Raw genomic sequence first — 24,313 nt, 5'->3', positions numbered from 1 at the left:
CTGAGTTTATATAAGCATCAGAGAAAAGCTCATTATTAAAGTGCATCTAAACTTCCAGTAAAGGAGGGAATTTATAAGAATGCTTAGTAATGTTAAAGTAAAAAATGGGAAAGAAAGGATGGTAATTTCTGTATTGTTAATGTCCAAATGCAGATTACTTTAGCTTTCGAGTAGAAGCATGGACACTTGATACCCTGATGTTAACATATACAAAACTATTTGTTTTATGGACTCACTATGCATTTAGTTCTTCGTATGCCCTCAGGGGAATGGGCCAAGAGCATATGGGCAGGAACCAGAGAGAAAGATTATGGATCATTAGGCAGATGGCAGGTTATTAGTGCCGTTCAAGGGAGGATTGAGCTACTTCATGAAGGAGCAAGCTGTCTGGCAACGCACCAGTTCGAGATTGACAGAACAGTTGGTAGTGAGGGTTCAGGCATTGGGTGGGGGGATGGACTACATAATCTTTAAAATCCCTGCATCCTGGGATTCTGTGGTTCTGAGATTTAGAGAATAAAAGCAGACAGTAAGTTATTGATGATATCTTGGGGTTAGAGACTGCAGAATGTCTTTTCAAAGTAAATTTTATGTTTTCTTTGTTCTAAAATTCTTTTTTTCCTTGCCCACATCAACCAGAAACCCCTCAGTTCCTGCACATGGGTGAGATCATAGATGGTGTAGACATGAGAGCTGAGGTTGGAATTCTCACCCGGAATGTTGTGATCCAAGGAGAAATGGAAGACTCTTGCTACGCAGAAAATCAGTGCCAATTTTTTGATTATGATACCTTTGGAGGACATGTTACGGTAGGCAAAAGGATTTGATGATTTATTTGAAATCTTGGTTGCTAAATGCATGTTTAAAAAAGCTTTCAAATTTTAGAATGAGATATATATAGATATTAAAAAGAAATCATATTTCACTTCTCTCAAATGACAATGAGCAGGTTTTAGATAATTAAAAGAGAAAGTTATACCTTCATTTAGTTGACCTGGACCTGTAGTTAAACCAGTCAAGAATTATTCCATGAAGAGTTAAATCATTACCCGGGCATGGTGGCACATGCCTGTAGTCCCAGGTACCCAGGAGGCTGAGGCAGGAGGATTGCTTGAGCCCAGAAGTTTGAGGTTGCTGTGAGCTAGGCTGACGCCACAGCACTCACTCTAGCCCGGGCAACAGAGTGAGACTCTCTCTCTCTCTCTCTCTCAAAAAAAAAAAAAAAAAAAGAGTTAAATCAAAATATTAGGAAGAATGAATTACATAGAGACAAAAATGAAGGGTTTTGGTATCCATGCATGTTATTTCTTAAAGAATCAATTGATTTTTTTAAAAACATGATATTACTAAAGGATAAACAGCAGTAGCATGCACATACAAAATATGTTTCTGTAATAATGTTTCTTGATTTTTATTTTGTAAAAATATTGAGCACCTATATATGGTAAGCCGTATTCTATATACTAATCTATTGGACTTCTAGGCTGCATTTTGGTTATGTATGTTTATTTTATTTATTTTGAATTGCCTAGTATTTCTGGAAAGAAAGGTTACATATGTTTTAACTTAATTTTAAAAAATTTTTATGTATTTTATTTTTTATTATTTTTATTCAAATTCCTGAGCTCAAGCGACCCTCCTACCTCAGCCTCTCAAGTAGCTGGGAATAGGCACCTGGCTGATTTTTTTCATTTTATGTAGAGACGGGGTCTTGCTATGTTGCCCAGGCTGGTCTTGAACTCCTGGCTTCAAATGGTCTTCCTGCCTTGGCCTCCTAAAGTGATGGCACTACAGGTGTGAGCCACCATGCCTGGCCCTAAAATATTCGAACAAATCAGAACACTTATGCAGAGATCATTTTTGCAGTTTTCCTGATTACATTTGCCTTTATTCCTAATTAAAGGCTATTTTAAATGGCTCTTTAAAGCATTTGCTTATGTAAAGAACTATTTGCTAAATTATTACCTGGCAATTCAGGAAAATAGGTTGCAAAAGGAAATACATGTTTTGATATATATTCTCCTTCAGATGTTGTCTATTAAAACAATATTTTTTTGCCACTTTCCTAGTCTGAAAAGTATCAGTTTGGTTTTGGTTCCTTGTCTTGTAGATAACGAAAAATTTTACTTCAGTTCATCTTTCTCATGTGGAATTGAGGCACATGGGTCAGCAGCAGCTGGGGCGGTATCCTCTTCATTTTCATCTGTGTGGAGACGTGGATTACAGAGGAGGGTACAGACATGCAACATTTGTGGACGGCCTGTCTATCCATCACAGCTTCTCAAGGTGCATCACTGTGCATGGGACAAACGGCTTGCTAGTAAGTGGCCTTACGTTGTGTCGACGCACGCTAATGAAACAGTTAACGCTCCTTAATTCTCATGACTTCTCACTCTAATGTAAGTAAACTGTTTAGCCACATGCTTTATTCTGTCCTGTTCTTACTGAGAATTCTGTGATTGTTCTGTCTGAAGGAGGCCTACTTTTTTAACATCCAGATTCTTCTCTTTCTAAATTTCATTTTATTTAGTCCCTGTGGGATCTAAGCAAATTATCCTCTTTAGAGATAAATAAAGCCTGGCATTTAATTTTGCCACTTCTGCTAAGATTAAATCTTCTTTTTGCCTTGGTACTGAACATGCTACAGTGAATAGCACTTGTTACTTAAATCACGATCAATCTTGTTACCAATGACATTATACACTTGTATTTCTGCAGATAAAAGACACCATTGGATTTGACACACTAGGGCATTGTTTCTTTTTGGAAGATGGTGTTGAACAGAGAAATACTTTGTTCCACAATCTGGGACTCCTCACCAAGCCGGGCACTCTCCTCCCCACTGATAGGAACAACTCCATGTGTATCAGCATCCGTGACAAAGTGTTTGGAAATTACATCCCTGTGCCTGCCACCGACTGTATGTGAGTAACTGGCAGAGAGAAAGACTCATGCGTCTTTTGGGGAAGATATTCTGGGGGAAGTTTTTAGTGGGCAGGATTTTTCCTGAAGAATGTTTAAATCACTTTCAAAAATGCCTTGCAGGGCTGTTTCAACTTTCTGGATTGCTCATCCCAATAATAATCTGATTAATAATGCAGCTGCAGGCTCACAGGTAAATAATATTAAAGTGTTTTCAGATCTTTTCTATTATTCTTGTTTATAAATCCTCTGGATTTCTATGGATGTAACGTCATGTGTGCCAGTGTAACCCAAGCATGACATTGTTTTCTGCTACTGCTTGCTTAGTTGACAGCAGGATATGGTTGAGATTGTTATTCTATTTCTTTGAATCCTTTGTGCCAGTTAGTGTCTATGAGTATAATAAGACAGGTGCCAAAGGGAGGAAAAGAGGTGGGCTAATCTGTTGAGTTCTGTCATCTCCAGAGCGCATTTTTGGTGTATTATGTATAATCTTTCTGGCTTCTCATATTTAAGTCACATGTGGCTGAATAACTGATCGTTTGTTTCTAGTGTTGATGAACAAAGAAAGCCTTAGCTTTTCTCTATGGGAATGGATCATTTTGTAGAATACTGTGACAGTTGTCACTTTGGTCAAGGGGCACATCCTTTCGTTAAATGCAAAGATTTATATACACTTGGGAATTTCATCTCCTTGGAAAAGCAGCTGAACTCACATATGTGCTGTGAATTGTTTAAGACACACACAAGAATAATTTTTGAGAGATAAATGAACTCTTTTTGGATGGTAGAAATGTCTCCCAGAGAAGCTTGGAGAAATTGACATTTATAATTGTGACTTAAAACTAATTTATAATTTAAAAAAGAATCTTTCAAGACATTATGCTATTAAGATTGTAACTGTGCTGAAAACTACAGAAATAATATTCATATTTGTACAATGTGGCATTTAGAATTTTAAAAGGGAAAGAAATTCCTAGCATTGTTTCCCTAGGATGAAGTAAAAGATTAATTGGAGAGAGTATTTCTTTGAGATAACACGAATCTAGGCATCATTGGGTGATGGTTGAACTCACATGTGTTATTTTCCTTAAAAACATAAAACATAACCTGGGGGTCCCTGTCAGTTGAAGATCTTATTTGACAGGGCAGAGACCTGGGCATTTGATCATTTCAGGTTTTCATTTATTCCTTTTCCACAAAATATGTGTTGAGCCTGTGTGGGGTTTGTGCTGAGAGTGTCTAATTACAAAGTGAGGTTTTTTTTTATTTTTTATTTTTTTATTTTTTTTGAGACAGAGTCTCGCTCTGTTGCCCGGGCTAGAGTGAGTGCTGTGGCGTCAGCCTAGCTCACAGCAACCTCAAACTCCTGGGCTCAAGCGATCCTACTGCCTCAGCCTCCCGAGTAGCTGGGACTACAGGCATGCACCACCATGCCCGGCTAATTTTTTTCTCTCTATATATTTTAGTTGGCCAGATAATTTCTTGCTATTTTTAGTAGAGATGGGGGTCTCGCTCTTGCTGAGGCTGGTCTCGAACTCCTGACCTCGAGCGATCCACCCGCCTCGGCCTCCCAGAGTGCTAGGATTACAGGCGTGAGCCACCGTGCCCGGCCAGAAAATGAGTTTTTGAGTAAAGATGACCAAGAGGTTGCTCTGCAGCCTTACCCATTGTCACTGTCTGATCTATGTTACGTTATAAGTCAACAGGCAGGGCAAAGATTCCTTTCAGCTCTTTTTAAAAGTCAGGGGTTGAAGATTAAAGCAATTGCAGAGTCTGAAAAATGTAAGATGAGGTTACCAGATACCCTCACTGCGGCTCATGTAAGAAAAGAAGAAAGCATTTCATGCATGTTCTTCTTTGTTTTCATTCTGTGAGCTATTTCTTTTCTTTCTAGAAGAACTGTTCCAGTAAAGTGAATTTTGGCAGGGTTTTTCCTCCCAAAGTAAATCAAACCGTTTTTTTTTTCATTGTACCTTTCCACTGCCTTTTACAAAGGTCCTTTTACCTGTTTGGACACCACAGTGTTTAACAGGAAGCAACTGCTACCCTCTTATTGGCACCTTCCCCAAACCCCACATCCCTAAACTCCGCTGCATCCTAGGAGGGCCCGCTCTGCCCTCGGCTTGCAGGTTATGGTATCGAGTTTTCTTCCTGACACTCCAAGTCTTATTCCATTGAGTTGTCTGTTTTGTTCCCAAAAGAGTTGAGGTAGCAAACATTTTGAAGAGTAGTTTGTTTTTATTAAGACCCCTTTGTAAACTTTTATCATGGGAAAATGTTAAATATTGCATTCATTTTGGTGTGTAGCTCTATAAGCTTTCCATAATTCATGTCTCTCCTCTATGCTCCCAATGCTTTGTCTCAACTAATATAGTACTTATTACATATATTATATTTTAGTTATCTCTGTAGTTCCCATTAGACTCGGAATGTTTGAGAATAGTCTTACTGTATATCTCCTTTTACACCGTTTAAGTTTTAACAACCTGTTTAATCCCAAGTTCCACAATGTGAAGTTGTCCTTCACATTGGGCTGATTTTTAATTCAACTGTAAACTAAAAAAATTGCCATGAGAATTACGAACATTTATTTCCATTTTCATGTCTCATTTTGAGTGTCAAAAAATTTGAAACTGTTCTGTTCCTGTTTTGGTCAGTAAGACTGAAATTGAACAGACAGGGTCCAGACGGAGACAGCATCCCGATTCATACATGTGGTGGTTTTTTTCTTTTTTTTTTTTCCTTTGGCAAAAATTTGCCTCGGGACAGGAAGGGCATTGGAGTTGTTTGAAAGAAGTCAGTGAGCCCTGCAAGTTGGCGGACAGTTGTTTAATAGGAGTGACTCATCTATTGATCAGGTTTGGAGGTAAACAGAAGAAAACCATATTGCTTAATGGCCGTGCTGTCCTGGGCACATAGAAAGCTTATTTGGTTTTAATGCTGCATAACTTTTTAAAGTAGATAATGATGGGAAAGTTGTTTTGAATGTAAATTTTGGTGTTAGCCAATTATTTCTACCTTTTGTCTAAGCCTGCAAGCAAAATTAAATTTTCTTTAAAAGAAAAAATGATGTAACTGCTTTCAGGGTGCTAGATGTGTGCACAATTTTTTTTTTAAGCTACCCATCATGAACTATGTACACATTTTTAATAGCCAGTTCTGAACCTGAAACAATGAAAAATTTGTGTGAAAAAGGTTAAACTTTCTTGCAAAGCAGTTTACGAGGCTGTCTCTTAGAGTGGCTTTATAAAATAAGGCTTTTAATGATCTTGCCCTTTCATTTATAGGATGCTGGAATATGGTATTTATTCCACAAGGAACCTACTGGGGAATCCAGTGGATTGCAGTTGTTAGCAAAACCAGAACTCACTCCATTAGGTATATTTTATAACAACAGGGTCCATTCAAATTTTAAGGTAGGTTCCTCACCTTCTTTCCAATCTTTAACATCATTACGTGTTTCTAGGGATGTACACATTAGATAATATACTTCTGGGGTTAATAAGTATAATTGTCTACTCTTCATTCACAGTGTCTGACTGAGTGTCCTACTAGGCATTTAATACTAACTACGTAAATAGTGAGATATTGCTTAAAAATATTTGATTAAGATGACACAGATCAGGTAACTGAAAGGCCATCTGGGAGCTCTAGTTTCCGTGAAATTGGGCACTTACCCTCCACTCCCGTTGAGAAATGCATTTGGTTCATTTGTGCTCACAAGACACTTTATTATTTTTATTTTAGGCATATAATGCCCAGATCCTTTATCCTGAGGTGACCCACACCAAAGTTCAATCAATACTTCCCATTTGTGATACTCAGAAGATCCTTTAAAAACCTGAGTGTGTTATAATTTGAAGAGATTAGAATCATTTGATGAAGATGTGAGGAAAAACCCTATACAGAACTATGATTTTTATGAGCTGAATAGTTGATTAAGGCTAGTAATTATCGAAAGTAGCATTTCAAGGTATAAATTCTCCAATTTTCTTAATTGTAAGTGTATAAAAAGCACCTCATTCTAATTTTTTGATGTCATATACCATGATGATATGTAGTAATCAATTCTATATAAGAATATTCAGTCTAAATAATATAAGTAGATAATTAGGTTTTAATTTATTGAATTTGGGGATGACTGTCCAGGAGAGTACTTTATAGCCAAAGGAAATCAAACCCTGGGAGTTTTCAAAAAGAAACCTGCTGTCTTGGGATCACTCATAAATACAAACACACACACACACACACACACTCCCTGGCCCCTGTGGCTTCAATTCCTGAATCTGCATCTAGTCCAGGCTGTTCACATTTATCCTGCTTTTTACTGACCACCCTTTGAATGTCTCAGGGACACATACATAAAACATGTTCAAAACTAAAATCTTTATTTTTAGGCCCAGACTTATTCCTGTATGTTTGTTTCAGCAAAGGAAACCACTAGTCAGTCACCTAGTTGCCCAAACCAAAATGTATGTTTTTATTGCTCTTTTCCTCATCCCTGAACATTTTATCAATTATTAAATGATATCAGTTCTACCTGCTAAAGAATTCTCGCTCTATTTTCTTCTGTTACTGCTAGTCTAGGTCATCTTTTTCTTCCAGATTACTGAAATCATCTCCTATCTCCTTTCTTGTCTCTCTCTCCCTCTTTTTTTGTGGCTCACTGCTCCCTTTCAATCCATTACCCATCTTATAGCTAACGGTGTTTTTCTTCTTAAAATGCAGTTGGTTATGATGCCATTGTTAAATTTCTGGTATCCTTAGAGCATATTATCTCTGTATAATCTGACATTGGCTCCTCTTCAGCCTCCTTCCTTACCTTTCCTCCCGCCATATGTGCTGGTTAGTCCACCCAGGGTTTTTTTTTCCCTGGGATGTTCCACACTTTCCGTCATCTCCAGACTTCTGTACAAACTATTCCCTTGAGCACTTTTCTCTGGCTCATCAGCTGCTTCCACCCTCCCCCTGCCCTGTGCCCCCCACCGATTCTTCTGCTTGGGTGACTCCCCTCCATCCTTCCAGGTGCAGCGTTAGGAGGTCACTTCTTTCAGTAGACATTCCCTGAATCTTCTTACGTTCTCCTGGGAAAAGACCTTATTCAGGTGCCCTTCTTTTCTGCCAAAGCATCGTCTACTTCCTTTATCGTGTGCTTATCAAACAGGACTGTAATTTTTATATTTATTTGTTTGTTTATTTATTTATTTAATTTTGAGACAGAGTCTCGCTTTGTTGCCCAGGCTAGAGTGAGTGCTGTGGCATCAGCCTAGCTCACAGCAACCTCAAACTCCTGGGTTTAAGTGATCCTACTGCCTCAGCCTCCTGGGTAGTTGGGACTACAGGCATGCGCCACCACGCCCGGCTAATTTTTTTCTATATATATTTTAGTTGGCCAGATAATTTCTTTCTATTTTTAGTAGAGACGGGGTCTCGCTCTTGCTCAGGCTGGTCTCAAACTCCTGACCTTGAGCGATCCACCCACCTCGGCCTCCCAGAGTGCTAGGATTACAGGCGTGAGCCACCGTGCCCGGCCAGGACTGTAATTTTTAAATTTAATTCCGTGTCTTCCCACTAGTTTTTTGTGCCAATAACAGCAAGGATCGTATTTTTCTTGTTAATTGATATGTAATGTTTGGTGCCTTCCACAATGTAGGCACTGAATAAGTGTTTTCTGAATAACTGAATAAAATGACAAAAAAGAAACCCAGGAAAGGAGCTGTTTTTCATAATACCAAAGCTGTTTATTCCTTCCCTCCCCCTTTTTGGTAAAAGTGATAAGCTGAAACTTATTTTTAGGAATCATTATATATGTAATTGTAACTTGGGATTCATATTCATTCGAGTTCATTGTTGTATTTTTCAGGCTGGCTTATTCATTGACAAAGGCGTCAAAACAACCAACTCTAGTGCTTCTGACCCAAGGGAATACCTCTGTTTGGATAACAGTGCAAGGTAGACCTGGTTCTTTACAATCACATTCAAACCATATCTTGCCAAAGCAAAACTCTCTAACTCAAGCACATTGTGTTCTTTTCTCTGGCAACACATTTAAAATGAAGTTTTAAAAGTTTGTAGAAGGGTCTTGGGACAAACATTTGTTCTGTAGTTCCCTGTACTACGGCTGTGTTTTTTCTCTTTGAAATACCAAAGAAGTTGATGCTTTTCTCCTTTTTTACGGCTGTAAATTGATATTAGAGTTGTAGAAAGGGAAAGACAAAGTAGAGAGATATGTTGAAAAAGGTGCCAAATTTGGCATGGAGTATGATTCATTGAAAAACAAGTTGAACTAAGATGTTTAGTCTAATCTCTGAAACCCAAACCCTATAAAATTTATTCTTAGTGGTCAAAATGGAACATTGCGTTTAGCCTATTTCAAAGGGAAAGATCCCAATGTGATGATCAAGCTGGTTCTGGTTCAGTGGTTCATAGCCTCAGATTCAGTTCATAGCCAGGCTCTAGGCTACTGTTTCATAACCATAAAATGTGGTTGGGATTGGATCAGCATTTCAGCAAAGCTCTCCTACATGCTGTATGTGAGCCAAAATAAATAAAATGTCTCAAATGAAAATAACATTTTCTGGAAAAGAAGGCAACTTAAAGTCACATTCAGTAGAAACTGTACATATTATTTTTCTATACTTGAAGTTGACTGGCCAGTTTATGGAGCTACTAAGGTGCTAGATTTAATAGGCTTTGTCGATAGATACTTAAGAAAAGAATACCAGACCCAGTGGTTCATAAGGGAATAAAGTAGGTACCACACTGTAGGTTGGTGACTCTGACTTAAATGCAAGGCAGGATTCTTGAGACACATTAATAAGGCTTGAGGTCAGGAGAAATCTGGGAATAGTGCAGTGGGTAAAATTGCTCATCAGGATTCCTCAAAGGTCAAGTTGAGCCTGAAATATTTAAAGCAATGATCAGATAGCATTTAAAAACCCAGAAACTGTGGACATTATTTAAATAAAATACAAGGTACTGGGTACCTTATAGCTGACCAGCATATGAAATGGAAAAATAGAGGAGATAAACTTAAGAAGAAAAAGGAATATATAGATGACAACAAATTATGAACCAAGAAGAGAATATTAGCTGGCAAGGTAAAGAAGTATATGTTAAAATGTCACGGCTGCTTTTGTAGTTTTAAAGAGTTTATTATAATTGGTACAACTAGTAATGTGTACTTTGCATAGTATTGCCAGGAAAGTCCTTAAACATAAACAACCTGCTCTCTTCTCTGACTTGAAAAATTATTTATGTATGTATATATGTGTATATAAGTATAACCATGGGTATGTGTGTATGTGTGTGTGTGTGTATATATATATGAATGAAGGAGTAAACATATTTGAGTCCATTGATATTTTAATTGGACTTGACAATAAAACAATTTACCCATAATGGCTTAAGAAGTTCTTTACCAGACATGTCTATGGGATATGATGAAAATGATAATCTAGGGTGGGGGCGCGGGAAGAGGAAAAAAAGAAAATGGTAATGTTTCCTCCCCTCTCTATTATTTATTTCTCTAACAGTTTATAAATACATAAATTGATAAGAAACTAGACTCCATTTCTAAGTTGTTATTGAAAAGAACTGATTACAGAAGAAAAGTAGCAAGACATTTGGCAGTTTGTTTATACATTTGATTTTGTATAAACTAGTGTGTAGAATATGCCCACATGTATTCATCCAATTCAGACCTTAGTAAAAATGATAAAACTAACATAAATGATAGAACCAATATAAATGAGTAATAAACCAGCCCATGAATTTAACATCAGGCTCGGGGGATCCAGAAGATATTTAGTCTGTTCTTCAAAGAGGAAGTTGACTCAACAGTTAATCAGATGAGTCTTTCTTTGTTTCTTCAAGATGTGAAATTACAGGAATCCAAAGATGGGAAATTTTAACAAGAAAGCCCTTGGTTTGAAATTGGAAAATTTCATCTAGAGAAGTGAAAGATTAGAACCAATTAGTACATTTAAAAAGAAGAACGATTAAGGGAAGGGTTGGGAAGTGTGCTGAAAGCTCATTGATGATGATAAAAAATTGGGAAAATTAAGTGTATTTTCTATATATACCAAGTGGGAAAGAAAATGAAAATAAAGGGTATCAAAGCAAGTGGTCAATGATTGATTTATATGGACAGGAAGTTCAGAAAAGTTGAGAGGGCTATTGCAGAGAATCAGAGGTTGCTTCGTAGTACTTTTTTTTTTTTTTGGCTTTCTTTTAGAGCATTGTGTCATCTCCTTTCCAGAACTCTTCCATCTGCTTGATGTTATGTAAGGACTGCAAAGCTACTTGGCAGTAACTACAATGCCAGAAGGATAGATGTTGGCTTAGAGTCAGACTTTTTACCTTAGGTCAGAGCTAGTTACAGTAAGGTGACTTGGGTCATATAATCTAAGGATGGATATGACACTCTTTATCTCCACTGCTACTGCACCAGTCTACACCTCCACCATCTGTCTGAAATACATGAAGAACCTCTAGATTGGTCTCCTTATAGTCCATTTTCTAGAATCTATTCTCCAGATAGCAGCCAGTGATTTGTTAAAAGGAGAAAAAAAGAGATTTGATCACATCACGTCCTTGATTCCACGCTTCCATCGACTGTCTGTCACATTTCCAATGAAGACCCACATCCTTACCTGGCACTTGCCCACCTCTCTCTATCCCATCTCCCTTGCTCCTTACTCTCCAGCCAACTTGCTTGTTGTTGCTGAACATGCTGAGCTCACTCCTGCCTAAGGACATTTGCACTTGCTAGTCTTTGTGCATAGCTACTTCTCCCATCATATACATTTAGTGAGCACCTACTGCATGCCTACAAGTGTGGTAGTAGAAATGCTGTGTAGTTTTTGTCTTTTCTTCCCCAGCTTTGTAAGATTAAGATAGACATGATCTTTTCTTTTTTTTAATAGGTGGCCTTATGGGGTTATTTGAGTTGTTATAGTGGATAGTTTTTGATACCAATTTTTTTGACCTTTTCATTAAGGTCCTTAAAAGTGTTTTAGAGAGAAGAGAAAGAAAAGGTAAAGTTCAATCTTTATAATAAATGGGTCAATTAAATACAATCTATTTTAAATGTAGGCAATTTTAAGATATTGAACTGAGTCTTGTCTGTGTCTAAAACATTTAACCAGCACACAACTCAAATTGTTCTTGAGTTCACATATATGTATTTTGAAATACATGATTAATTTATTCAATAAGTTTATTAGTAACATGTAGCTTAAGAATTTCTGAAGACATGCTAGATTGTCTGATCTGAGTTTTTTTTGTTTGGAAATGATTTTCATGCTTATAATGTTCTACAGTGTCCATTCTATACATTGATTAAAAAAATAAATAAGATATGACAGCAGTTCTCTGGAAACTTAATGTGTAAATAAATGTAATTTAAAAAATATTTGAAATATAACTAAGTTATATCTTAAGATTTTTTTTTTATTTGTTTTGGTCAAATTTAAATCCTACTTCTTGACATTTAAGCTTATAATTATAAATAGCAAATTTCCATTGCCTTTTCATTACTTAAAAATAATTTGTTCTTTTTTTATTTAAACCCCAGATTTCGGCCTCATCAGGATGCAGACCCTGAAAAGCCACGTGTTGCTGCTGTAATTGACAGGCTCATTGCTTTTAAAAATAATGATCATGGAGCTTGGGTCAGAGGAGGAGACATTATTGTTCAGAATTCAGCGTGGGTATTCATTATATATTGACACTGCTGTATTTATTTTTAGGGATATTTTTTTAAAAGGCCAGTAGAATGAAAGTTCAGTGGTGGTTTCTGGAATCATATTATTATTACTAACAGACAGGACATGCTCTGAAGAAGTATGCTAGAGTTAACAGACTGCAAATGTTTGGAATCGTCTCATTTGGGTGCTTTTATTGGAACTGAATCTGTCTGGTGACATGAGAGTTTTTGATGAGATTGAACAGAAACTGGGAATTTAACTTTATATAACAAGCATGGTCTATGTCAGAGAGCTAAATAAAGATTTCCAAACTACCTGGATTTTTTTTCCTTCCTCTTGGAAACTCCTTAAAGTTTTCTTTCCATTGCCATTCAAAACAAAAGCTGTATAATTCCACCTTAATAAGTCTGTTGACTTACTACATCTTAACATGATTTGAGGCAGTAAGCGTCTCACTTTTTTTTTTCCATTTGTGTAATTTTAGAAGAGGTCTGATGCATGTTGAGTTAAGATTTGGTGTTCAATATTTTAGTAGTTTAGAAAAATGTGTTTTTTTCCCCCCTGGCACTGACATTAGCTTCTTGGCATTTCACCATCATCTCTGACGTTTATCATCCAGAAAGACTGATATATTGAATCTGTAGAAATGACTTGGGTGTCTTGTTGAAAGGTTGTGAAAAGAATAGCACAATCTAATAGTTCTTTAAAAAATAATTATAAAAATAATAATTCTAGCTAACACTTATATGCTGCTTACTATGTGCCAGGCACTGGTTTCGGACCCTTGAAATTTTTTAGTATGTCTAATACGCTCAAGAATCCTAGGAAGAAGGTTTTATTATTATTTCAACTTATAGATGGGAAAACTTGAGGGAGAGAGAGGTTGAGTAACTTGCCCAAAGTGACACAGCTAAGAATTGGCAAAGCCAAGATTTGAACCAGGAACCCTCACTGTGGATTCTGTGCTCTCAGTTCTTGTGAAGTGCAACTTTTGTGTGGCCTTGGAGAGAGTGAATCTTGAGACCCTTGGATTTCATGATAATTAAATATTGAGAGAATTACTTCTTCTTACATGATATGGTAAATTAAAATCTTCCCGCATTCTCTTTTCTCTTTCAGATTTGCAGATAATGGAATAGGACTGACCTTTGCAAGGTTTGTAATTGCTTAAAAATACTTATTTGACTATTTTAAAGCTGTGTGATGTTAAAATAACCCTTGATTTTCTTTCTTTTTTTTTTTTTTTTGATGGGAGGGATAAGTCACAGGAATGTTTTATCATTTATTAGCATTTAAAAAAAAGTTAGCATCCTCTTCCTGATACCACTAGAGGGCCAAAAATACATTTTTCTTGATGAATTGAATTTATACCCAAGTAGTAGGTTAATTTGGCTGGTATTCCACAGAAGGGTGCCCATCATAAATTTTGCTTAGAAGAAAAGACTTGAGATTTAGACTAAAGTTCTTAAGAAGTAGGGGAAAAAGAAGGGAGTAAAAGAAGGAAGAAGATTAAAAACTAATCTTTTCTTTCTTACAAGCTGCTCTAACTTGGCAATGGTCTTCAAAAACTAAACTTTTTGTGTTATGTATTTTTCTCTAGATAATAGTCATTCAAGTTGTCATTGTTAAGTGTGCTGGTAATTTAGTTGTATTCAGAGCAAGTTTGTTTTCAATACTGTTTGAGACTGCAGCAATAAGTTGGTATTGCAAAATTACATTTCATTTGTCTATATATAATTTGCAAACCATTTATTAATTTACATGAAGTATTTTCACGGTTTAAAAGCAATTTCTGAAGACTTGATAATATGTATTCGAAAGAGCTATGGGCTGCTTTTAAAATTTTTAGCTTGTATGTTATAGCTTGCCTTCATTTGGGAATAAGTTTAAATTTTCTAGAGAAGTGTGGCTAATGATTGTTCTTATTTTAACAGTGATGGAAGCTTCCCAAGCGATGAAGGGTCCAGCCAGGAGGTATCGGAATCTCTCTTTGTTGGGGAGAGCAGGAATTATGGCTTTCAGGGTGGTCAGAACAAGTATGTAGGCACTGGAGGAATAGATCAGAAGCCTCGGACATTACCTAGGAACAGGTAAGCATTACTTTAAAAGTAGAGTGTTAAACTTAAGCAATAAAGGAAGATCTAACTCTCAAGGAAATTTATGTAATAATCTTGGATGGACTGGTTCCTACTGTGACTCTTTTCCTGTTTTATTACTGCCACTACTACCACTGTTACTATTATTGTGTGTATTTTCCTCCTAGAATTTTGGAACATTAATTATTAATTATTTCATCGATTTCATTACCAGTTTTATAACAAAGAAACCTATTTTGTTTCTCATTCCTTACATAAGACCTTATATAAGCTGGTGAATTTTTGTTGGTTCTTTCTTGAGCTATAGAAAGTTGCCAAACCATAAACTATGACATTAGGTCAGTCTTTCCTCAATTTGTGATGTTGGTTTTCAGAAATAGCCACTGGAAAAAGGAAATTACCTACTGAAAAGAGCCCTAGGAAATGAGAGTTGATTGATGGCAACGTTGACTCGAAACCTAACCTCGGCCATATAATCAACAGTGTTTTAGGTGCTGGAGGGGGATAGGGGTGGGCTATTGGCATGTTTTCTGTCGTAGTAATCACAGAGTCATTAAAATAGTACTGAGCACTTCTTCAAAGTTGTGAGGGAACTATTAACTAATTAATCTATACCTCAGTTCCGAGACACATTTTGGAGTTGTCCTCATTTTGCTTGTGAGGAAATCAGGTAGAGGAAAACCAAATAGTGTTCTAAAGGCCTCACCTCTGAGCCTGAGCCAGAATTCATCAAGAATTAACTCCCTTATGGAAATGCTGTCTCTGGGCATCGAGCTGGTTAGGCAGGGGAATGGGGCAAACAGACTGTTGGTTTTTAAGGGGGGATGTGGAGAGTGAGGGCTGGGGACAGAGCTTTCCTAGTTTTTGGCAAAGGATTACCTATGCCTGGCTTCTCTCCCTCTGTGCTTATCATAGTGGAATATTTAGCACCATTATATTCTACACTCTTTGTAGAATTCCTCGTTAGATCAGGGAAGCCACTGGGAGAAGAACTTTATGGGTTTTTTTTTTAATAGTTAACATACCCCAATACCCTGATTTGATTCATTCACATTGTATGCCCTTATCAAAATATCACACATATACTACAAAGATGTATAACTATTATGTACCCATAATAATTAAAATTAAAAAAAATGCTTATGATGTATTAGTCCCTGTGCTAAACACTTTCTATTCACTTAGTCCTCCAAATCCCAATGAAGTAGCTGCTGTCATCAACCGGTTTTCCAAATGAGTATTTTACTAAAGATAGCAGAGGTGGGGTCAAACCCAGTTAGGTTGGCTTCAGTGCTGTGCTCTTCACAATCAAGATGTAATTGCCTCTCCTGATGTGTGGATTTAAAAAAAAAAAAGCTGTATTGGTTGGAGTATGAGCTCAGTATGATGATGGCCAAATCAATTCCACTCTTTTTATTTCATGTTGACCTCCAGTTTTATTTCAAAATGCTTATTGCTTTGTTAAGGAGGGTTGTCCAAAAGCAAAATTTTTCATGGATGAATGGAACCACTTTTTGTTTTATTATATCTTTACAATCTTTTCTATGGGGCAGAACCATTTTGAGATATATGCTTAGAAATATGTCATGATGCATAGATTTTTAAGCAGTTTATTTGTTTTTCTCACTAGCATATATGCTTTCGCTACAAAGTACTGTCAAATTGTAAACTAATTAGTTGCTATAGAAATCCCCTGCAATGCCATGAAATAATTTAATAGGAGAGAAACCTAAGGAATTGAGAATATTATAGGTTTTGTACATTCAGTATGGTTAATGATTTAGGATTAGTAGGCTAAGGAGTTTGTGTTCGCACAGAAAGGAAAATGAATATTCTCAATCTAGCTAACCCTTTTGACATAGTAAACCTTGAGGACTTATGCTTTCGTACTTTTTTTTTTTATTGCTTTCGTACTTTTAAGTATATTGTTTCACCTTTTTACTATTGTTTAGTGGCTTGAGAGGAGGTTTTCTCTGCTTAATCACAGATTTATCTTTTGTTCTTATGGCTAGGGGTTTTAGAACTAAAACTAAAGCATATGAGTTACTACTTAAAAGATCTGAACTGAGTTGATTCAAGGAAAACAGAATCACCTCTACAGAGAGGCCTCATTCTATCCAAAATAGCATCTCTCTCCCCACCCAAACTATTACATTACTGTGTTTTATTGTCTCCATAGCACTTATTATCTGAAATTAGCCTTTGTTTTTCTGTTTGTCTTTCCCACTACAGTATATGTTTTATTCAATTGCGGATCTTAGAATCCTGTATCCTAGAATTTTGCTCTGTGCCTATGAGCTATTCAGCAGTATTTATAAAAGAAGTAAGTAAAGTGCTATTAAGGGGACAGGCCCATGTGCATTAAACAAAATCTTGTCTTTCAACAGGACGTTTCCAATTAGAGGCTTTCAGATTTATGATGGGCCCATTCATCTCACCAGGAGCACTTTCAAAAAATATGTGCCGACTCCAGATAGGTACAGCAGTGCAGTTGGCTTCCTCATGAAGAATTCCTGGCAGATAACCCCCAGGAATAACATCTCCCTCGTAAAGTTTGGTCCACAGGTAAGTGTGTTCTTACAGCTCCTATGTAGTGACTATGGTGAGAGAAGGAGGGATGACTCATTCTCAAAAATATTGGCTCTTTTTGACTAGAAAGAGAAATACAGACAGAAGGAACTCCTAGTTCCATGTACTCTGTCCTGTTGAGTTCGAGATAAGAACAGAAGTCCCGTGTGACTTGGGGTATTTCTGACATTCACCACATGTCTTGAAAGGGAAAATGACTTCAAGTGATAACACAGGAGTTGTACAGTTTCACAGGAGCAAGAGGACATATGATTTTGGAAAGTTCAGTATAATATGCTGGTGGGGTTTCTCTGCTAAGAGATTTGGGTCCTGCCTGGTATTTTACTTGTCTGGTATTTTACTTGTTCTTACGGGGAACTAGATGATAAAAGGTTGGGAACAAAGAGGAATTTGGGGGCAGCATGATGCAAATTGAGTTATATCTGGTATAAACTGTTAGAAGGTTTTTAAGAAGATTGCAAAGAAGACTTAGAAATTACTGTTTACAATACAGTAGCTGACAGAAATAGTCTTGGCAGTTTCACGAGTATCGCCTTTGCCCGAAATGCACAGGACGGTCTGATTACATGCCCTCAGGCTTTGATCATCTTTCCAGTTTCAGGATGGCAATGGCACAAGAGGGATTAGTGTCAGACTATCTAGCTCCCTATTCCCGCAGGCAGCCGCCCCTAGAAAATAGCTCATAGTTGTCTCATTCATGTCCACGAAGTTTATGGTTGCCCAGTTAAAAATAGAGCTTGAGATAGGTTTACTGAAGTCTGTATCTGGTTTTGTAGAACAGCCAAGGCATGGAACAGAGAGGCACAGATGCAAATTGGGATGTCAGCTTGGTTGGCTGCTTCTCTTTCAGGCCATGTGGCTCCAGAGCAGGGGTAGGACCAGACTAGTAGATGGCTCCCGCCTACATCAATAGTGGGGGTCTTGGACCACCTGTGCAGTGTGGAGGCTGGCTGGTCACTTACTGCCCAAATGGACCTTCTCACAGTCCTCCCTGCATTGGGTTTAGTGACCACTGACATGGCCTAATACTGAAAAACAGTTCTTGCAAAAGTCCTAAAGTTATAACAGCATAAGAAAATCCATGCTGTTTAAGTCCAGCAGTTCATCTAGCCTGGAGTTTTCTATGGTGGGGATGCTCTGGAAAGTTTATAAAGAGAAGAGTTTGCAAAATTTATTCTGCCTAAATATAGTGAAAATATACTCTAAACTTTTCTCAGATTTAACCATAGGAGGCAAAACAGGAAAGAGAAAAAGCATAGAACTAAACCTGCAGCCACTTGTCCCACACATCACTGTTTTCCATCGGGTTGCTTATCATTTAGATGTTCTGTTGATTTTAAAACATCCCTGGGTGGTAAGTGCAGAAAAGCATTTTAGAGATGTATCTGTGTGGCTTAAACAGTGTTAGTAATTTACCGCTAATAAGAAATAGCTAAAGACTGTAAAATATGTCACCTGGAGCCAACTTTGCAGTTGTACATTATGTGTTTGGTAAAGACTATAACTTTACCTGACATGAAAATTGAGCTAGGCTTGGTCTATGTTGAGGAAAGAGTTAGTAACATATACTTTTCAGCAGATTCTAGTGAGTTCAACAATAACCTAGCCATACTAAGCCAATCCTTAAATTGTCTTTCAGTTTTGACTTGTGGTGGGGGGAATCATGAACAAGTAACAAAAGCATTTGGAATGAAATAAAATCATTAACTAGCTCTGAGGCTAAACTTACAATTTTTATTTAATTGAGGTATAATTTACATACGGAGATGCACAGATCTTATGTGTGAAGTTTATAATTTTTGGCAAATGTATCTGGCTGCATAGTCCTCTTCCCACAACTCTTCTGGTTTCTCTCTTTTTTTTTTTGTTTGAGACAGAGTCTCACTCTGTTGCACGGGCTAGAGTGCCATGGCGTCAGCCTAGCTCACAGCAACCTCGAACTCCTGGGCTCAAGCAATCCTTCTGCCTCAGCCTCCCGAGTAGCTGGGACTACAGGCATGCGCCACCATGCCTGGCTAATTTTTTCTATATATACTTTTAGTTGTCCAGCTAATTTCTTTCTATTTTTAGTAGAGATGGGATCTCCCTCTTGCTCATGCTGGTCTCAAACTCCTGAGCTGAAACAATCCACCCGCCTTGGCCTCCTAGAGTGCTAGGATTACAGGCATGAGCCACCTCACCCTGCCCGCTCTTCTGGTTTCTCTTACCACATATTTGTTTTGTCTGGGGGCAGGTAATAGTTTTTAAGTGAAAAAAAGAATAAAAATTAAGATGAAGTTTAACATTTGCCAATTAGACTCCATAAGGGTTTGGGAATTTTTTTCCCTTTCCATGTCATTAATTGAGTTGACAACTCTGATTGACTGGGTGCCGTAGTTAATAACTACGGACTGTAGCTTAGAACTGCTTTCACCTTGAAGTGGTTGTGAGGATATGCAGTGGGGTCATTGCAGGGGGCGCTAAGATGGTTAGAGTCCTCATTTTGTAATGTCCTTGTTTCTTGCTGTGGTCAGGTCTCTCTGAACGTCTTCTTTGGAAAGCCTGGCCCCTGGTTTGAAGATTGCGAGCTGGATGGTGATAAGAACTCCATATTCCATGACGTTGATGGCTCTGTGACAGGATACAAGGACACCTATGTGGGAAGAATGGACAACTACCTGATCCGCCATCCAAGCTGTGTAAATGTTACCAAGTGGAATGCCGTGGTCTGCAGTGGGTCCTATGCCCAGGTAGGCCCAGAAAGCATCTTGTGCCTGAGTCCCTACTAGTGCCTGACAGCACTGCTTTGGGGAGGAGTACCCCTCAGCTTTTTAGTGTGGTTGATGCTTCCCAAAGCATGATTATTTCATTAAAAAGAAAAATAAAATTCATGGACTCATAGAATTATACTTAAAGCTCCCCTACCCCAAACAATTTAACAAGTTAAAAAGTGAGTCCCAGGGAAGTGAGATGATTTACCCTTGGTTGCGATGTTGCTGGGGTGAGAACCCACTGATTCAGGTTTTCTTGCCGTGCTACCGCTGTGTCCCCTAAGAGGGAGTTTTATCCTTTCCTTTCAGGGTCATCATTTCTACTTAATTAGGGAATCTGACTTTGAAGACAGAATATCAGTAGGTCACATGGAGAGTAAGATGTTCCCAAGGACAGAGCTGGGAATTAGGAATCAGTGGACAAGGAAAGAATCCAAGGACATTCTTCTAATTATATCATGATAATGTCCATGAAAATATGAAGAAGATGATATAGTTTGGGAAACACACCTCTTTGACAACATTAAGCTAATGTGTGTTTAAAGAACTAATTTGCAAGGTAGTATATATATAGTCCTTGGAGCCAGATTGCCTGGGTTTGAATCCTGGCTCTGTTATTTCCTAAAATATGTGCTGAGCAAGTTAATTAACTACTCTGTGCCTGTGCACAGTGAGAATAATAGTAGTTGCTCTCCTGTGAGGCTGTTGTGAGGATAGAATGCATGAATATATGGAAAGCATTTAGCATATGGCCTGGCACGTAGCACGGTGCCTGTCGCTATTAGTATTATTTGAGGAGCAGGGCTCTAAATTGCAAAGGTAATTTTAGTAGTGATATTTGAATGGGTGGGAGAGATTGCAGAACGGAGGAGGTACCAGTTCCCCAGAATTTTGAAGGGAGTAGGTTTTTTCCCCATGTTTTAGACAATTAAAGGGTAGGATTTAATAATAGACTGTCAAGGGAGATAAAAGAGTACAGGAAGGGGATGATAAGAACATGGAGAGGAGAATTAGAGGAAGAGCAAGGGATTTGCCAAATAGCATTGGGTTCTGATAGCCCCAAAGGCAAGAAAGAAGCCCCTCTTGGTGATTTGGTGCTAGATGCATGTGTTCTTCTTTCTACTACCTTAGCTTTGTGTAGGTGGAGCTTCTTAGATCAGAATTCTCCATTGCCCTTCTTTCTGATGTTGAATTATGACTATTAAAGAACATTACTATGAAATTTAAAAACTTTTTTTAATAAAGTTCAGATTCTTATCTATAGATTAGACAAAGGGCTTAAGAGGGATAAAGACTGGAGAGAGTTTCTGGTTTGTTTAATGGGGGTATTAGCTTCTTTGTTGTGGGATTCCTCATTCCCATGAACAAAAAATAAAATAAAATAAATAAAATAAAATAAAATAAAATGTAATACTTGCCTAAGGGACAAGGAAGGGATGGAGAAGAATAAAGAACAAAGAAGAGAAGAACTTGTTTTAAAATGTGATTTCTTTTTTCTATTTGTTTTATTCTTAATCAGAATCACCTTCCCCCAATTAAGTTTACCCATCAATATCTAGCAATCTATAGAAATTCTAGAATTAAAACAAAAACAAAAAGCTTTTAGTCTTTTTGTAGCTATAGTTTTGGTTAAATTTCTTACTAGCCATGTGTATTGATTTGTGTGTGTGTGTGTGTGTGTCTGTCTGTCTGTCTTATATTTTAAAAATGATTATAAATATATCTATAAAATACATGGTCATGGTAGCTCTTAGTGTTTTATACATTACAGTTATTACTATCAATGTTACATATTTTTATTCAACATTCACTCAGTATTCAACTTTTTGGATTTCTAATGTATTTGAGAATATGAATCTTATCCTTCTACCTTACAAAGCAGAGTAGTAATTCTATTTGGAGATAAAGAGAGAAATCAGTCATTTAATACTTCCAGGAGGCTCTGGGAATGGTAGGACCACAGGTCAGAAGTTCTCTCCTGAGAATCTGAAATTTGGACCAGAAGCCCAGATCTGCAGCCATTTGTGGTTACTTAGAAATCATGTGGTATATAGTTGTAGACAAAAAATAGAAGCAACTGGATCTCAAGATAGAATAATCATTATTTAACTCTTTGTAAATATTTTTTAGTGGAATATCTGTACTTTGCTGACCTGAGGGATGAAGGTACTCAGAAAGACAGTAATGTAGGGAGAATTAGGGTTACATGTGGCACCTTAAATTGTCCTTGGGAAGAAGGTGGGGGATGGATATATGGTGTATGTATGTCCTTTTATATATGTGTGTGTATGTTTATATGTATGATTAAATATATATTTAAGTGAAGATAATCAGTGGTCTTAAAAACATGTTTCCTGTTTATTTTAAATCTTTAAGTGGTATCAGTAGAGAAGAGTATTAAATTGAAGGAATTAAACATGAATGAGAATTAAGATGACTTTCTGGGCCAAGGGACATAAAATTGAGGAAGCAATATAGACAAGATTGTAGAAATGACAGAGAAAAATACCAAAGTCTTGTAGATTAAATGCCAATATCCTGTAAATGTTTTAATACTCCTGGAGAATTTGATTATGGATACTGATTTGTTTTAAGAAATTATTCTGAGGTTTGTCCTTTGGAGGATGCATTTGGAGATGGTTTTGTTTTGGCATGGAAAGTGGCTCAGATGCCACTGGAATAAATTCAGGGCTTTCAATTTGTCCCAGTTTAATGTGTTTTTCCAGTTGCTGCAGAGCGCTTTATAACTTTTTTTTTTTTTATTTTTGAATGGATGAAAAATGACTTCTTGGGCTGATGTAGGTCATGGAAAATTGAAAGCCAAAGCTCTAACATATATAAATTTTCCGTCTGTTGGTTTAGAGGAAAATCTCTTAGATTTGACCAGAGGATATTAGTTTGCTAATTTTTTTGTCTGTGCGTTCTTCAGATTGAGAGATTACTTTGACAAGCTATATAAGCCCCAGAAGTTTTATATTCTGATGAATAAGCTGGCCTGTGGTCCTGGAAGAGATGATGAAGCTCTTGGCTAGCAGGACGTGTGATCTGTTTTTACCATTTCTGGTTTAAGCAGGCCGCGCTGCGAGCGTGGCTCAGGATACAGTTGGCTGCTGCTCATTCAATCTGGCACAGATCACAGAATCTCTCTTTTCAGAGTAGAGATGCTGGACTTGGTGCTGGAAATGTCTGTTTAGCGACTTCAACTTTTCATTTACTTCCCTTTAATTCTTTAATTTAATTTTATTTTTTTAAGGTCTACGTACAGACGAGCACCCAGAATCTTTCTATGACCATCACTCGAGATGAGTACCCTTCCCACCCTATGGTGCTGCGGGGGATTAACCAGAAGGCTGCCTTCCCGCAGTACCAGCCCGTGGTCATGCTGGAGAAGGGCTATACCATCCACTGGAACGGGCCGGCGCCGCGCACCACTTTTCTATACCTCGTCAACTTCAACAAGTGTGTATTTGTTACTGTCATTTCCAACAGTTGAGCAAATAGTCATTTAGCGGAGAAAAAGAATCACGTATGTTTCCGTGGTAGCAAGTAAAGAACGTCAGTGTCCTGTACTTAGCTTCTCTTGTGGGGAGGCTGTATATTTTGTGTGGATGGAATTAAGTGATTGTACCAATGGAACCTTGTCATTTCAAAAGCATTTCTTTTTCTCTATGGTCAAGTTATTGTGTACAGAAAGCCATTCAACAATAGGTTTTAACACAGTCTGTTGAATGCTTTAATTCCCTATAGCTGGGATGGGAAGGGGTTTTATATGGTGTTCCAACTGAGCACTTGGGTCCCTGGAAAATTAAAAGATTGTGGTGTGATTGATTAGTAACATCTGCTATGGGCAAGAGGTGGAAAAGTTAGGGAATAAAGGCCAGCTATCTGCCACCCCTGCCTGAAAGCATTGTTTTGTCCCTTCTTCATTTTTTAGCTGTTTGTCCTAATAATATCACTTTGAATGCAAGCCACTGTTTTTGCATTAATTCATTCAAGTGTTCCCTGTGCACCAGTTGGTATAAAGATGAATGAGAAAAGTATTTGCTCTCTTGGATCTCACAGTAGACAGGGAGGAAAAAAACTCAAGTAAATGAATAAACCAAAGCTATTTTTTAGTGAACAAAGGATAAAGCAACTGATTCTAAGGGAGTTGGACCAGGCTACAGTGAGGAAGTGATACTGATGAAGTGATCAGTCTTGTTACAAAAGCACAGATCTGGGAAAGGGCCCATTCTCCTTGGGG

The 24,313-nt window shown here is 37.5% G+C and overlaps 1 protein-coding gene across 4 annotated transcripts in view; it reads left to right on the top strand.

The window, feature by feature from the left end:
- Positions 1–24,313, top strand: part of CEMIP2 (cell migration inducing hyaluronidase 2) — a 68,110-nt gene that overhangs the window by 29,417 nt on the left and 14,380 nt on the right. For all 4 annotated transcript variants that reach the window (XM_045563442.1, XM_045563441.1, XM_045563443.1 and 1 more), the window contains exons 7-18: positions 640–809; positions 2,111–2,320; positions 2,719–2,924; positions 3,046–3,115; positions 6,213–6,341; positions 8,789–8,877; positions 12,503–12,634; positions 13,755–13,790; positions 14,570–14,725; positions 17,119–17,296; positions 19,834–20,049; positions 23,324–23,529. In XM_045563442.1, coding sequence (XP_045419398.1) covers positions 640–809; positions 2,111–2,320; positions 2,719–2,924; positions 3,046–3,115; positions 6,213–6,341; positions 8,789–8,877; positions 12,503–12,634; positions 13,755–13,790; positions 14,570–14,725; positions 17,119–17,296; positions 19,834–20,049; positions 23,324–23,529 — 1,798 coding nt within the window. The remainder of the gene's footprint in view (positions 1–639; positions 810–2,110; positions 2,321–2,718; positions 2,925–3,045; positions 3,116–6,212; positions 6,342–8,788; positions 8,878–12,502; positions 12,635–13,754; positions 13,791–14,569; positions 14,726–17,118; positions 17,297–19,833; positions 20,050–23,323; positions 23,530–24,313) is intronic.

The sequence above is a fragment of the Lemur catta genome, chromosome 10, assembly GCF_020740605.2.
Source record: "Lemur catta isolate mLemCat1 chromosome 10, mLemCat1.pri, whole genome shotgun sequence".
In the NCBI taxonomy this organism is placed as follows: domain Eukaryota; kingdom Metazoa; phylum Chordata; class Mammalia; order Primates; family Lemuridae; genus Lemur; species Lemur catta.
Note: the sequence above shows the minus strand (reverse complement) of the source record. Positions and strands in the feature narration are given on the sequence as shown.